Source organism: Sminthopsis crassicaudata, chromosome 2 (assembly GCF_048593235.1).
Source record: "Sminthopsis crassicaudata isolate SCR6 chromosome 2, ASM4859323v1, whole genome shotgun sequence".
Lineage (NCBI taxonomy): Eukaryota > Metazoa > Chordata > Mammalia > Dasyuromorphia > Dasyuridae > Sminthopsis > Sminthopsis crassicaudata.
The window spans coordinates 7,026,671-7,041,383 of NC_133618.1; the positions used below are offsets into that span (position 1 = coordinate 7,026,671).

The following is a 14,713-nucleotide window of genomic DNA, read 5'->3' on the forward strand; positions in this document are numbered from 1 at the left end:
GTTGGTCCAAGTCAGTGAGAGTGTTCTGGAGAAGACTGGTCCAGGGCATGGGGGGGGGACTCTGAGTATAATACAGATGGGGGCCAGTCCCCTGTGGGGGGCAACCTCCAGGCTGTGGATCCCTGAGCAGGCCCGCTGTGGGGCGTGGCCCCCATGCGGTATCCCAGGCTGCGCCCCCGCCCTCCTGGGATGGCCCCGACCGAGGCTCTTGAGGACGGGTCACCCTCTGCCGGGCCGACGGTCACCCCACGCCGCTTCTCCTTCCAGTTCTCCTGCGGCTGGCCAGCGACGCTCTCCCCCACGACATGACCCTGGCCCTGGCCTATCTGCTCGCGCTGCCGCAGGTGAGTGCCCCCACGGCGGCCCATGGCCCCCTCCCGTGCCTCTGCTGAGGGCGCTGGCCAGCGGCGGTCGGTGGCGCCGGCTTCTCGGGGCCCTGTGGGCGAGGCCCGTCCGGCTCCACATCCGGGCTGCTGGGCTGGGGAGGGAGCAGCAAGACCCGGATGGGGATCTCGCCCCCAGCGGCCGAGCCCGGGCCTGGACGGGCCCTTAGAACCTGGGCGGCTTCATCTGCGAGGCCGAGAGAAGAATAATGATAATGACATAGCGATACCCGTAGGCCCCACCCGCAGGGTCGTTGCCAAGTTCAGGTGCCAGGTTCAGGTGCCAGGCTCCCCCAGTGCCGGCGTTCTCAGCCAGGGAGCATCTGCCGCCGCCTCCCGTGCGGCCCCGGGCACAGCGGCGCCGTTCTGAGCAGCGGACGCCCGGTGGGTCTTGTGGGCGGCCCTTGTGGGTGGCCCTTGTGGGCGGCCCTCGTGGGCGCCGCGGGCTCAGGACTCGGCCGGCCGGTCAGTCGCTGCCTGTCCCTCGCAGGAGGCGGACGCCAACAAGTGCTTCGAGAAGCAGCCGCCGTCGGCCCTGTGCCTCCAGCTGGCGGCCCTCTACTACAGCCTGCACGTCTACTCCCTGCTGGTGCCCTGCTTCCAGGACACGTGCCACCCGCTCTACAGGGTGAGTTCTAGGGGCGCCCCCCGGGCCCCCTCCACGCCTCCTGTGCCGCCTGCGGGTGTTCGAGGGCGGCCAGATGGAGGAAAGATGGGGGGGGCCAAGGAGCGTAAAGCCCCCACTCACCTCGGGGGCAAGGGAAGCGGGGGGCTGGGGGTACTGAGCGACCCCCCTGGGGCCGGGTTCTCCTCTCACCGGGAGGCCCCTTCCGTACGTGACATTTCCCTGCTTGAGCAGCTTTCGGGGCTCCGGCGTCCCTCTAGCTCCCCTTTAATTCCCGTCTTTCACTGAAAAGAAAAAAACTGATGAGTGTCCGAGAAGGAGCTTGGCTCATCAGTCCCCTGCCCGAGTCCGTCTGGGCCTCCCGTCCTAGTGACTGATGGAGCCGCAGCAGAAATCCGGATCAGGACCGAGCCATTGACCGCTGCCCACTGCTTACGGCCCGTCCGGTCCCTCCCTCCCTCCCTCCCTCCCTCCCTCCCTCCCTCCCTTCCTTCCTTCCTTCCTTCCTTCCTTCCTTCCTTCCTTCCTTCCTTCCTTCCTTCCTTCCTTCCTTCCTTCCTTCCCTCCTTTCCTCCCTCCCTCCCTTCCTTCCTTCCTTCCTCCCTCCCTGCCTCTCTCTCTCTTCCTTCCTTCTTTCCCTCCTTCCTTCCTTCCTTCCTTCCTTCTCTCCCTCCCTCCCTCCCTTCCTTCCTCCCTCTCTTCCTTCCCTCCCTTCCTTCCTCCCTTCCTCCCTTCCCTCCCTTCCTTCCCTCCCTCCCTTCCTCCCTTCCTCCCTCCCTCCCTCCCTCTCTCTCTCCCTCCCTTCTTTCCTTCCGAAAGGGCTTTACAAATGCTGTGACTGTCAGCACTGCCCATGTCTGAGGGGCATCTGCAGCTGTTGGGTGGGGAGGATCCGGGGGGAGTCTGGAAGGGCTCCTCATGCTCCTGGAGCCTCAGGGATTCTGGGATAAGATTCCCGCCCACCCCAGTGCCCAGGGACCCACACTAGGGCCTGAATAAGGAGCACGGCTGGCCGGGTGAAGCTCTGAGTGAAGGCTCCGGAGCCCTGGATGGGGGAGGCGAGACTTCGGGCTCCTCCCAGGCTTGACCCTTGAGCCCGGAGGGACCTTCCGATGCTGTGGGCTCCAGCGCCTTCGCTTGGTGGATGAGGACCTGAGCCCCAGAGGGGAGGGCCTGTGTCCGCTCGGGCAGCGGCGAGTGGCCGGCCCGGACGCTCAGGCCGGCCTTGCTGCTCCGCCGAAGTCTGCTCACCGTTCCCAGCCTCCTTTCCCGGTCTCCAAAGTGGGACTGACCGTCCGTGTGGCCCAAAGGTGGGCAGGAGGTCCCTGAGCCTGCGGCCGGCCTGACCTCCCTCCTGTTTCTCGGGGCGGGCGCTGCAGGCCGATCCCAGCGAGCTCATCCGCACGGTCACCGAGTACGTCTCCGGCCTGGACGGCCGGGCCTGGCCCGAAGAGCTCGCGGTGCTGGTGCGGCAGCTGGCCTTCTACCACGAGCGGCTGCTGGACCTCACCCAGGCCCAGCTGCTCCAGGGCCTGCGCAAGGGCGTGGACGTGGCCCGCTTCGCCGCCGACGACCAGTACAAGAGGGAGACCATCCTGGGGCTGGCCGAGTAAGTGCGTCCTCGTCCCCCTGGCTCGCGGCCTTTTGGGGGGCTCGGGGTGGGGGCGGCAGCTGGTGGGGGCTGTGATATCGGGCTCTGCGGGGGCCGCTTCCGTGGAGGATGGAGGGGAGAACGGGAAGAGGGCCGGCCGTAGCCCCAGATGTCTCCCGGGCCCTGGGAGCTGGGCCGAGCACTCCTGGGAGACCCCGACAGGGCCCAGAAGGCCTCGCCCACACGAAGGCTGGGGGGCGAGTCCTCAGCCTCTAAAGGGAGCACTGACAGGAGTGCGATGTCAGCAATTCTGAGCCCATTAATCCTCCCAAATGAGGGTCTGGGTGGGAGGGGGGCTTTCCTTCCCGGGGCTCTCTCTCCTCCGCCTGGCTTTGCTGGCCGGTCGGTGCATGTGCAGAAAAGCTGGGGGGCCGTGGCTGAGCCTCTCTAAGCTGTGTGGGAGGAGCTGAGAAAGGCCCCTGGCCCAGTCTAGCTGTGCCCGGTCTCACTGTGCCCGGTCTCACTGTGCCCAGCCTGGCTGTGCCCGGTCTCGCTGTGCCCAGCTTGGCTGTGCCCGGTCTCGCTGTGCCCAGCCTGGCTGTGCCCGGTCTTGCTGTGCCCAGCCTGGCTGTGCCCGGTCTCGCTGTGCCCAGCCTGGCTGTGCCCGGCCTGGCTGTGCCCGGTCTCACTGTGCCCGGTCTCACTGTGCCCAGCCTGGCTGTGCCCGGTCTCGCTGTGCCTGGCCTGGCTGTGCCCGGTCTCGCTGTGCCTGGCCTGGCTGTGCCCGGTCTCACTGTGCCCTGTCTCATTGTGCCCGGTCTGGCTGTGCCCGGCCTGGCTGTGCCTGGTCTCACTGCCCGGTGCGGCGCCCCGGTCCCCGGCATTCCCGGAGGTCTCGCGGCTCAGCCCTTGCCTCAGTAGGAGGCTTCACGAGCTGCGGTGGCCGGCAGGAGTGACCAGCTGGGCTCCGGCCTCCTGGCCATGAGCCCCAGTAGAGCGCCATCTCCCCAGCCCGGCCCCCCGGCTTCTCCAGAGCCGTAACGTTGTGACTTTAAAGATGAGGAAACTGATTCCCAGAGAGGTCCCAGCTTGTGGGCCTGGGTCTGGAGGGGACCTCGGGGGCCATCGCATCTTGGGCCTGGGACCCCTAAGCTTGTGGCACACCAAGGGGGTTCCTCATCACCCTGCCCCTGAGCCCCTGCACTCTCTGGGTGACTTGCCCCAGCCTGGGGGCCCAGGCTCCTTACGTACTTCTGGGGCCGGAGGAGGAGTTTGCGGCGGGCCCCATGATATTGCAGCGCGCTGGCGCTGACCACTGACCAGGCCTGAGAAGCCTCAGGCCCGGGGGGTGGCGTCCTGTGAGGTTTTCTGGGCGCTCACGGAGTCCATTTGTCCTTCCTCCCTCGGGCCGGCCACCCGTGCAGGACGCTGGAGAGCAACGTCTACAACGTGGCCCTTTCCCTGGCCCAGCGCTACAACGTGCCGCGCTGGGAGCTCTACATGACCCACCTGGAGTTCCTCTTCACCGACAGCAGGTAAGCGGCTCCACCCCCACACGGGTCTGGTCCCTTCCCTCGGCTCGTTCGACCGCACTCTACCTCCCCCGTCACCCCCTTATTGCCGCCCCCCCGGGTCATCGCATCGCCTTCGGCGTCCCCCATCTTTCAAATGTATTTGCCGTCTCCTCCTTCCCTTTGGTCTTGCTGGTCAGAAGTCCACGGACTCCAGCCCGCCAGGGCTATTCACTGGGTCTTCCTGGCTGGAACGCTACAGAGGTTGGCCATTTTACAAATGAGGAAACTGAGGCAGATGGGACTAAGCGACTGGTCCAGAGCCCCCTAGCCAGGAAGTGTCTGAGGCTGGATTTGAACCCAGGGCTTCCTGATGCCAGGGCTCTCTCCACTGAGCCACCCAGCTGTCATCCTAAAACAGCGCTTATCTGGAGTCAGGGCCTGAGTGGATCCAGGGAGGATTCTATCAGGGCTCTCAGGAGGGTCATAATCAGGATGGTGGAGCACCTACTGTGCACCCAGTACCTACTGTGCACCTGGCACCTACTGTGAGCCCAGCATCTTCTGTACAAATGTAGTCCCCAGGAGGCAGCTGCTGTCATGAAACCCATTTTCCAGAGGAGGAAGTTGAGGCACATGGGGCCATAAATGTCCTCTGAGTCTAGGGCTGGCGCACTCTCTGCTGCGCTTGGTGACTGTGTCCAGCCCCAAAGCAGCATGAAAGTATGGGGGGGGGGGGGCTCTCCCTTGGCTGATCACAAGGGTGAGAGCAGACGGGCTGTGGGTGTTGGGGGGGAGCAGAGGAGCTGGAGGAGCGAGCACCCTAGGGGCTGAGACCAGGGTCCCCTGGAAGGAGGGGCAGCGCCAGCCGGACATGCCCTCTGCCCTCCCCATTGGCTGGTGCCCTTTCCCTGGCACCTTTCCCTTGGTCAGGGCTCCCCCTGCAGGCGGGAGTGAGCATGGCTGTGCTGCCCCTGCCAACAGGAGCTCCATCCTGCTCTCTCCTTCCGCCTTTCCCTTTGCTTCCCCTCACTCCTGGGCTTGGACCGGAGGGTCCTTCTCACCCAGGCTTGGGAGCGCCGGGAGCCCTTCCCCCCATGACGGCGTGGTATTTCAGGGTTTTTGCCCCTTCCTGGTGGCAGCCGATAAGTCTTGTGTGGTCCTGACCGTGGCGGGCTCCCTGATCCCGAGTCCGTCCTTGTGTCTGCTCTGGGCCTTTCTCTGTTCTCTGCAAGCTCTGAACTTCGCCTTTTGGAGCTTTCATTTGGGGGTTTCTTTCAGGAGGGAACTGGTGGACTCTTCCTCCCCTTCTCCAAGGGATCGCGGCAGGTTTAAGGTTTCTCAAAATGTGCTGCTGTCCGGGCGGTCTGGCCTTCCTGGCGTTTTCTCTCCCTGATCCGGTTTCTAGGGCAGCAGCTTTTGCTCTGAGAGACTTTTCTTCTCTTTTTTCAGTCTTTGACGTCGTTTTCTCTCTTTTCAGTCTTTGATGTCGTTTTCTCTCTTTTCAGTCTTTGACGTCGTTTTCTCTCTTTTTTCAGTCTTTGACGTCGTTTTCTCTCTTTTTTCAGTCTTTGACGTCGCTTTCTCTCTTTTTCAGTCTTTGACGTCGTTTTCTCTCTTTTCAGTCTTTGACGTCATTTTCTCTCTTTTCAGTCTTTGACGTCGTTTTCTCTCTTTTTTCAGTCTTTGACGTCGCTTTCTCTCTTTTTCAGTCTTTGACGTCGTTTTCTCTCTTTTCAGTCTTTGACGTCGTTTTCTCTCTTTTCAGTCTTTGACGTCGTTTTCTCTCTTTTTTCAGTCTTTGACGTCGTTTTCTCTCTTTTTTCAGTCTTTGACGTCGCTTTCTCTCTTTTTCAGTCTTTGATGTCGTTTTCTCTCTTTTTTCAGTCTCTGACGTCGTTTTCTCTTTTTTCAGTCTCTGACGTCGTTTTCTCTCTTTTTTCAGTCTTTGACGTCGCTTTCTCTCTTTTTCAGTCTTTGACTGCGCTTTCTCTCTTTTTTCAGTCTTTGACGTCGTTTTCTCTCTTTTCAGTCTTTGACGTCATTTTCTCGTTTTTCAGTCTTTGACGTCGTTTTCTTCTCTTTTTTCAGTCTTTGACGTCGTTTTCTCTCTTTTTTCAGTCTTTGACGTCGCTTTCTCTCTTTTTTCAGTCTCTGACGTCGTTTTCTCTCTTTTTCAGTCTCTGACGGCGCTTTCTCTCTTTTTTCAGTCTTTGACGTCGTTTTCTCTCTTTTCAGTCTTTGACGTCGTTTTCTCGTTTTTCAGTCTTTGATGTCGTTTTCTTCTCTTTTTTCAGTCTTTGACGTCGTTTTCTCTCTTTTCAGTCTTTGATGTCGTTTTCTCTCTTTTCAGTCTTTGACGTCGTTTTCTCTCTTTTTTCAGTCTTTTGACGTCGTTTTCTCTCTTTTTTTCAGTCTTTGACGTCGCTTTCTCTCTTTTTCAGTCTTTGACGTCATTTTCTCTCTTTTCAGTCTTTGACGTCATTTTCTCTCTTTTCAGTCTTTGACGTCGTTTTCTCTCTTTTTTCAGTCTTTGACGTCGCTTTCTCTCTTTTTCAGTCTTTGACGTCGTTTTCTCTCTTTTCAGTCTTTGACGTCGTTTTCTCTCTTTTCAGTCTTTGACGTCGTTTTCTCTCTTTTTTCAGTCTTTGACGTCGTTTTCTCTCTTTTTTCAGTCTTTGACGTCGCTTTCTCTCTTTTTCAGTCTTTGATGTCGTTTTCTCTCTTTTTTCAGTCTCTGACGTCGTTTTCTCTTTTTTCAGTCTCTGACGTCGTTTTCTCTCTTTTTTCAGTCTTTGACGTCGCTTTCTCTCTTTTTCAGTCTTTGACTGCGCTTTCTCTCTTTTTTCAGTCTTTGACGTCGTTTTCTCTCTTTTCAGTCTTTGACGTCATTTTCTCGTTTTTCAGTCTTTGACGTCGTTTTCTTCTCTTTTTTCAGTCTTTGACGTCGTTTTCTCTCTTTTTTCAGTCTTTGACGTCGCTTTCTCTCTTTTTTCAGTCTCTGACGTCGTTTTCTCTCTTTTTCAGTCTCTGACGGCGCTTTCTCTCTTTTTTCAGTCTTTGACGTCGTTTTCTCTCTTTTCAGTCTTTGACGTCGTTTTCTCGTTTTTCAGTCTTTGATGTCGTTTTCTTCTCTTTTTTCAGTCTTTGACGTCGTTTTCTTCTCTTTTTTCAGTCTTTGACGTCATTTTCTCTCTTTTTTCAGTCTTTGACGTCGCTTTCTCTCTTTTTCAGTCTTTGACGTCGTTTTCTCTTTTTTCAGTCTTTGACGTTGTTTTCTCTCTTTTTTCAGTCTTTGACATCGTTTTCTCTCTTTTTCAGTCTTTGACGTCGCTTTCTCTCTTTTTTCAGTCTTTGACGGCGCTTTCTCTCTTTTCAGTCTTTGACGTCGCTTTCTCTCTTTTTTCAGTCTTTGACGGCGCTTTCTCTCTTTCAGTCTTTGACGTCGCTTTCTCTCTTTTTCAGTCTTTGACGTCGCTTTCTCTCTTTTTCAGTCTTTGACGTCGCTTTCTCTCTTTTTTCAGTCTTTGACGGCGCTTTCTCTCTTTTTCAGTCTTTGACGTCGCTTTCTCTCTTTTTTCAGTCTTTGACGTCGCTTTCTCTCTTTTTTCAGTCTTTGACGTCGCTTTCTCTCTTTTTCAGTCTTTGACGGCGCTTTCTCTCTTTTTTCAGTCTTTGACGGTGCTTTCTCTTTTTCAGTCTTTGACGGCGCTTTCTCTCTTTTTTCAGTCTTTGACGTCGCTTTCTCTCTTTTTCAGTCTTTGACGTCGCTTTCTCTCTTTCAGTCTTTGACGTCGCTTTCTCATGTCCTGTGACCTCTTAGGAATCCCGCCTTCCTTTGGAGCCCATCTGAGTTTGAGGGAATTTGTGGCTTAGCCACGTTTGGTGCCCTGGCGTCCAGGCTATCAATTCTCCCTCTAGTTTTTCTTGCACAGCTCTCATTTCTTCTTCTTCTTCTTCTTCTTCTTCTTCTTCTTCTTCTTCTTCTTCTTCTTCTTCTTCTTCTTCTTCTTCTTCTCCTTCTCCTTCTCCTTCTCCTTCTCCTTCTCCTTCTCCTTCTCCTTCTCCTTCTCCTTCTCCTTCTCCTTCTCCTTCTCCTTCTCCTTCTCCTTCTCCTTCTCCTTCTCCTTCTCCTTCTCCTTCTCCTTCTCCTTCTCCTTCTCCTTCTCCTTCTCCTTCTCCTTCTCCTTCTCCTTCTCCTTCTCCTTCTCCTTCTCCTTCTTCTTCTTCTTTTTTTTTTTTTTCATTTCTTTTTGACTTTTCTCTCAAGCCCTCCCATTTTCTTGCTGTCTTCTAGGAATCAGGGCTGACCATGTCACTGAAAGGCTTCTTCACGAGTCTCTGTTTTAACCAGGGTCTGCCAAGAAAGAGACCTTCGATTCTCTGTCCTCTCTGCTCCTTATCTGGAGGCCCCGCACACCTGTCCGTGCCGACAGCTGCCAAGTCAGCGTCCTCCGGGGGAGGGACAAGAGCAGACTTTTACTGATGGAGCTCCTTGGGGTCCTCCTAACAGCCCTTGGACTGCAGATGGGGAAACTGAGGCCAAATGTGGGGAGTGGTTTGGCTGGTCATGAGCATGGAGCCCAAACCTTTGCTCACTCTAATTGAGGCTCACTGTCTCTTTCTGTCTCTGTCTCTCTCTCCCTGTGCCTCCCTGTCTCACTCTGTGTCTCTGTCTCTCTCTCTTGTCTCTGTCTCTGTCTCTCTGTCTCTCTCTGTCTCTGTCTCCCTGTCTCACTCTGTCTCTGTCTGTCTGTCTCTCTCCCTCTCTCCCCCACCCCCCAAGTCTTGCAGCCTCATCCTCCCTTGCTTTCCCCCTCCCCGTACAAGGTGAGCTAGCCTGAGCTGAGAACCCCGGGATTGGAGAAGCCGTGGCCCGCGGGGCAGAGCTCTCAGAGCTCCTTGGGCCTGGTTTGGGCCGAGGGTTGTGGGCCGCCCTCGGGACCCATTTGGGGGGGGGCTTCGTGGGGGTCGGCTCCGTGCTCTCTGAGCCTCAGAGTAGCTTAGTCCCACGCAGCCCAGCGGGCATCACTGCCGGTCGTTGACAGCCCTCCATCTGGCCCTCCTCTGCCTTGGGGTGCCGGGCCTGGAACCCCAAAGTAGATCCCATGAGCGGCCGCTGACAGGTCACGGAAGGCCAGGGTTGCTGGTGCTGGGGAAGTGGGGGCAGCGGGCGCTCCCTGCCTGGCGTTCCCTTCCCCGCGCTGCCCAGTTAGTATTCGTTGCAGATTGCGGCAAGACTAAACACATTTAAATAAATTATTTGTCCTGTAATTGCAGCGTGCCCTTCCCCCATGCTTTTTCATGAATTCGGCTTCTCCTGGCATGATTGACAGCTGGAAGCCATTACCAGGCCCTTAATCACGGGCTTAGGATTAATAATTCATGCCCTGTGCATTGTGTGCTGCTAAAAGCCAGTTTATGCCGATAGTTAATCTTTGATAGTCAAATATTCCCTATTTGTGTAAGCCGCTTTATGGCGCAGGCTTGGCGGGGGGCGAGGCCCTCAGCTCACCCGGCCCCGCCGTGGCCCTTTCCCGTGGATTCCGTGGATTCTAAGACTGTGGTCCCTGCTCGGGGGAGGGAGAGCAGCTTCTGCCCGGGGAGGCCGGAGGAGGAGGGGTCTGGATTTATGTGTGTCAGGAAAGGCTCCACCCTGGAACAGGCCCAGCTGTGGGTTCACTAAAACCTAGGGAAGGGGCCAGGTTGAGGCCACTCTCCAGCTGGAGTCGCTGCGTTGTGTGGCAGATCCACTCGTGCTGTAGCTCGCGGAGCGTCGGGGTGAAGGACGGCGCCGGTTCCTTTGTGGCAGCGTCAGGCCGGGCCCGGGCCGGTTCTGCAGTTGGGTCTCCTCTGCGGGGCTTGGACGGCACCGGCTGTGTGTCCCAGGGTGAGCTCGCTGACGTCTCTGCACAGCTCCACTTCCCGCTCCTGCCGCTTTCGTTTGAAATGTTTTCTAGAGACTTTGGGAACAGAACGATTTCGGGTTAATTCCCGATGCCGGTCTGGACGTTTGTGGGCAAGACTTTCCTTCTGCTCCTCGTTTGCCAAAGACCTGGGGACGTCGTCCTGGAGAGCAGATGGGGCTTGGGGGCGCGAGCAGCGGCTTGTGGCGGGGAGTGGACGTGCAAGGGTCACGTCATGGCTGCCGTTATGTGACTGGAGGAGGGCGGTCCACGAGAAGCGGGAGCTGTCCGAGGAGACTACGGATGCCCAAGGGGCATGAATCCCCTCGCCGGATGTCTTCAGGAGAAGAAGATGGCGGTGAATCTTGCTCCATTACTGTGTGGACCGGATGACCACGGCTCTGAGATGCTCCCACCGATGGGGGTCATGTGCCCAGCCCCGGGGGCAGTGGGCGGCAGGAGGAGGCTCTGGGGCCGCTCTCAGGGTTTCCTACATGGAAGCCAGGACCCCTGCCCTTGGCTCAGAGCGGCCGGGCAGCCGCCAGGCACCCAGGTGACTGTGGCCAAGCCGCTTCATCTGTTTCCCATCAGTCAGATGGGCCAGTGCTGCCGTCATGGCCCCCCCCCCCCTTGTCAGGGGGGCCCTTGCAGAGGCGGCTGCAGCTGCGCGGTCCTGAGGCTCATGGGAGAGTCCTCGTTATCCCTCCTCCTCGTCTCTGAGGAGTTGGGCCTGTGTCAAAGTGCCAGCCTCCTGCTCTCTGTCTCGTGGCACGGCGTGAACAAGCAAGCCATCTCCCACTGCGGCGACGTGGGCCGGGGCCTCGCCACTGGGGGCAGGGATGGGCACAGTGCCCGCCTGCCCCCGTCTCACTCCCTCATCCCTGCCCAGTGACCTCAGGACCCCCCCCCCAGCATTGCTTCCCATGTGGGCCTCCGGAGCAGCCCCCCCTTTGTGTCATGGCTGTGTGTCGGCAGGGCAGACTTTGGGGGGTCATTCAAAGGGCTGTGAGGCTTCCTGGGCCGGGAAGGCTCTTCCTGTTCATGTCTGGGCCCCAGGCTCAGATGGACACGTGCAGGGGGCCCCCAGATCCATGGCGTGCCCCCCGGACTCCTGGGCCCCTCCACTGACTGGTGTGGCCTTGGACTTGGCCCTAAGCCCACTGCCTCCCTCAGGAGGCCGGCCTCGACCGCCGACCTCCACGCGCCTCGCTCCTGATGACTTGGAGCGGCCCTTGGTGGTGGGCTCCATTTTGGCCGCACCAAGTCCTCTCGCTGGGAATATTTTTCTGTCCTTGAGTGACCGCGGAGCTCGCTTTGCCTTGGCTGCTCCCTCCAGGCCACAGCACAGCCCCCCCTTCTGCAGCACGGGCCCCATCTTCTCAAGAGCCCACCTCCTATAGTGTGGCCCCCATCTTCTGCAGCGCGGGTCCCGCTTCTGTGAGCTGTGGGGCGCCCTTTGTGGCCTCTGTTGGGTCGGTCCGTCACTCCGTGTCCCCCTCCCGGGCTCTCCGTGGGGTTGTCTGTCCATCGTGCAGACCCCCCCCGTCGTGGCCGGCTTTTGCCCAGGGCTCGGAGGCAGAGCACGCCCCAGGCCCGGCCTCCGACAGTCCGGCCTCTGTCTTTGTGCTGCAGCTTGTCCACGACAGAGATCGAAGGCCGGGCCCGGGACCTCGGCCTCTTCGAGACCCTGAAGGCGGAGCCCGAGCTCTTCCACGAGCGCATGGCCAAGTACGTGTACCCGGGCATCGGCGGCACCGACCACGAGCGGCTGCTCTACTTCTTCAGCCTGCTGGCCACCTGCGGCTGCCCGGCCTTCGGGAGGCCGGCCATCCCGCCCGACACCCACGTCCGGCTGCTGAAGAAGCTGAAGGTGGTGGCGGCAGGTGAGGGCCGAGGGGGCCGGAGCCGCTGGGCGAGGAGGGCTGGGCTGGGCACGGGTCAGTCCTGCGCCCTCCGCGTTTCCCCTCCTCTGGGAAATCCTTCGATGAAGAATTCAGAAACAGAAAAAATCCTGGGAGCTGGTCACCCCCTTGTGCCTTATTCTGGGCCTTGGAGGGGGGTCTGTGCTCCTGTCCCACGGCGGCCCTTCCCTGACTGCCCGGCTAGTTCCCCCACTCCCCCTCAGGAGTGACCCCTTTGGCTGAGCGGCCAGCTCCCGTGGGCCCCGCCCCGTGCAGGGAGGCCACCTGTGGCCGCTGGTCTGGGCCCAGGGGTGCGTGCTCTGGAGGAGCTGGGCCTGGTCACACGGAGCTGGGGTCAGTCAGACAGAGCTGGGGTCAGTCAGCCGGAGCTGGGGTCAGTCAGACGGAGCTGGGGTCAGTCAGACGGAGCTGGGGTCAGTCAGACGGAGCTGGGCCCGGTCAGACGGAGCTGGGGTCAGTCAGACGGAGCTGGGCCCGGTCAGACGGAGCTGGGGTCAGTCAGACGGAGCTGGGGTCAGTCAGACGGAGCTGGGCCCGGTCAGACGGAGCTGGGGTCAGTCAGACGGAGCTGGGGTCAGTCAGACGGAGCTGGGGTCAGTCAGACGGAGCTGGGGTCAGTCAGACGGAGCTGGGCCCGGTCAGACGGAGCTGGGGTCAGTCAGACGGAGCTGGGCCCGGTCAGACGGAGCTGGGGTCAGTCAGACGGAGCTGGGCCCGGTCAGACGGAGCTGGGGTGAGTCAGACGGAGCTGGGGTCAGTCAGACGGAGCTGGGCCCGGTCAGACGGAGCTGGGCCCGGTCAGACGGAGCTGGGGTCAGTCAGACGGAGCTGGGCCCGGTCAGACGGAGCTGGGGTGAGTCAGACGGAGCTGGGCCCGGTCAGACGGAGCTGGGCCCGGTCAGACGGAGCTGGGGTCAGTCAGACGGAGCTGGGCCCGGTCAGACGGAGCTGGGGTCAGTCAGACGGAGCTGGGGTCAGTCAGACGGAGCTGGGGTCAGTCAGACGGAGCTGGGCCCGGTCAGACGGAGCTGGGCCCGGTCAGACGGAGCTGGGGTCAGTCAGATGGAGCTGGGGTCAGTCAGACGGAGCTGGGGTCAGTCAGACGGAGCTGGGCCCGGTCAGACGGAGCTGGGGTCAGTCAGACGGAGCTGGGCCCGGTCAGACGGAACTGGGGTCGGTCAGACGGAGCTGGGGTCAGTCAGACGGAGCTGGGCCCGGTCAGACGGAGCTGGGCCCGGTCAGACGGAGCTGGGGTCAGTCAGACGGAGCTGGGGTCAGTCAGACGGAGCTGGGGTCAGTCAGACGGAGCTGGGGTCAGTCAGACGGAGCTGGGCCCGGTCAGACGGAGCTGGGGTCAGTCGGACGGAGCTGGGGTCAGTCAGACGGAGCTGGGGTCAGTCGGACGGAGCTGGGCCCGGTCAGACGGAGCTGGGGTCAGTCAGACGGAGCTGGGGTCAGTCAGACGGAGCTGGGGTCAGTCAGACGGAGCTGGGCCCGGTCAGACGGAGCTGGGGTCAGTCGGACGGAGCTGGGCCCGGTCAGACGGAGCTGGGGTCAGTCGGACGGAGCTGGGCCCGGTCAGACGGAGCTGGGGTCAGTCAGACGGAGCTGGGGCCGGTCAGCCGGAGCTGGGGCCGGTCAGCCGGAGCTGGGGCCGGTCAGACGGAGCTGGGATCTGTCAGACGGAGCTGGGCTCGGTCAGACGGAGCTGGGCCCGGTCAGAAGGAGTCACTCGCTGTTTCCTCCCCCGCCCAAGGTCTGAATTACAAGAAGCTGACGGACGGGACCGGCCCGCCTCTGGAGGCGCTGGAGCCCGTGCTCACCAGCCACAACATCCTCTCCATCTCCAAGCTGGCTTCGCACATCCCTGAGCCCGACGGCTCCACGCTCTCCCCGAGCTCCCTCTACACCGTCTGGCTGCAGAAGCTCTTCTGGAAGGGAGACCCTCAGCTCCTCAGAGAAGCCCCCGAGTCCGCGGCTGACTGGCTCCGCGCCTACGACGCCTGCGCCAAGTACTTTGACCGCCTTCACCCGGGCGACCTCCTCACCGTGCTGGACGCCATGACGTTTTCTCCGAAGGCGCTGACCGAGGTAACCCGACAGATCCCGGGAGACCAGGCCGGGCCGGGGCCGGCGAGGCGCTCCGCGGCCCTGTGCTGACACGAGGAGGCCCCCGCGGGGGCTGCGGCGGCTGGGCTCGGCGGGGCGTCGGGGAGCCGGGGTCTGCTCTCTGCGCATTTGGCTTTAGCTGAGAGGGAAGGGCAGTGGGGTCTCAGGGACCCCCACCCGGCCAGGCTCCGGGACCCAGAGGGGCGGGGAAGCAGCTCGCATGGCCCCATTTGGAGTGGGCTCCCAGCCCGGCATGGGGAGGGTCCATAATGGAGAGGCAAGGGGGGGCTTCAGCCCAGAGGGGGAGGGGAAAGGGGGAGCAGCCAGGACGCCCGGGGGGGGGGGGGGAGGTGGAACAAGACTGAAGAAGGAAAGGGGCCGGACCAGGGAGGGCTTTGAGGGCCCAGGGGAGGGTTTTCTCCTTGATCTCGCAGGCGGGAGCAAGCGCACGTTGAGGTGAGGCAGCGCTAGCTCTGGGGAGATCCCCTGTCAGCCGGGCGGGGAGACCCGGCAGTAGTCCGGGGTGAAGGACCCCAGGGCCCCAGTGTGGAAGCAGAGACGGTCTCTGGCTGATGGGGGCAGGGGGGCGGGGGAAACATGGGCTTCAATCCCGATGTTAAGGAGGGAAAGAACAGGGTGGGGGGGGGGTTCTGGTGGGGGTGGGGG

At 60.4% G+C, this 14,713-nt stretch overlaps 1 protein-coding gene across 1 annotated transcript in view; it reads left to right on the forward strand.

Moving 5' to 3' along the window:
- NBAS (NBAS subunit of NRZ tethering complex) overlaps window positions 1-14,713 on the forward strand; it is a 94,530-nt gene that overhangs the window by 62,410 nt on the left and 17,407 nt on the right. The window contains exons 39-44 of the mRNA XM_074285419.1: window positions 268-344; window positions 874-1,011; window positions 2,388-2,617; window positions 4,024-4,134; window positions 11,649-11,899; window positions 13,695-14,029. Coding sequence (XP_074141520.1) covers window positions 268-344; window positions 874-1,011; window positions 2,388-2,617; window positions 4,024-4,134; window positions 11,649-11,899; window positions 13,695-14,029 — 1,142 coding nt within the window. The remainder of the gene's footprint in view (window positions 1-267; window positions 345-873; window positions 1,012-2,387; window positions 2,618-4,023; window positions 4,135-11,648; window positions 11,900-13,694; window positions 14,030-14,713) is intronic.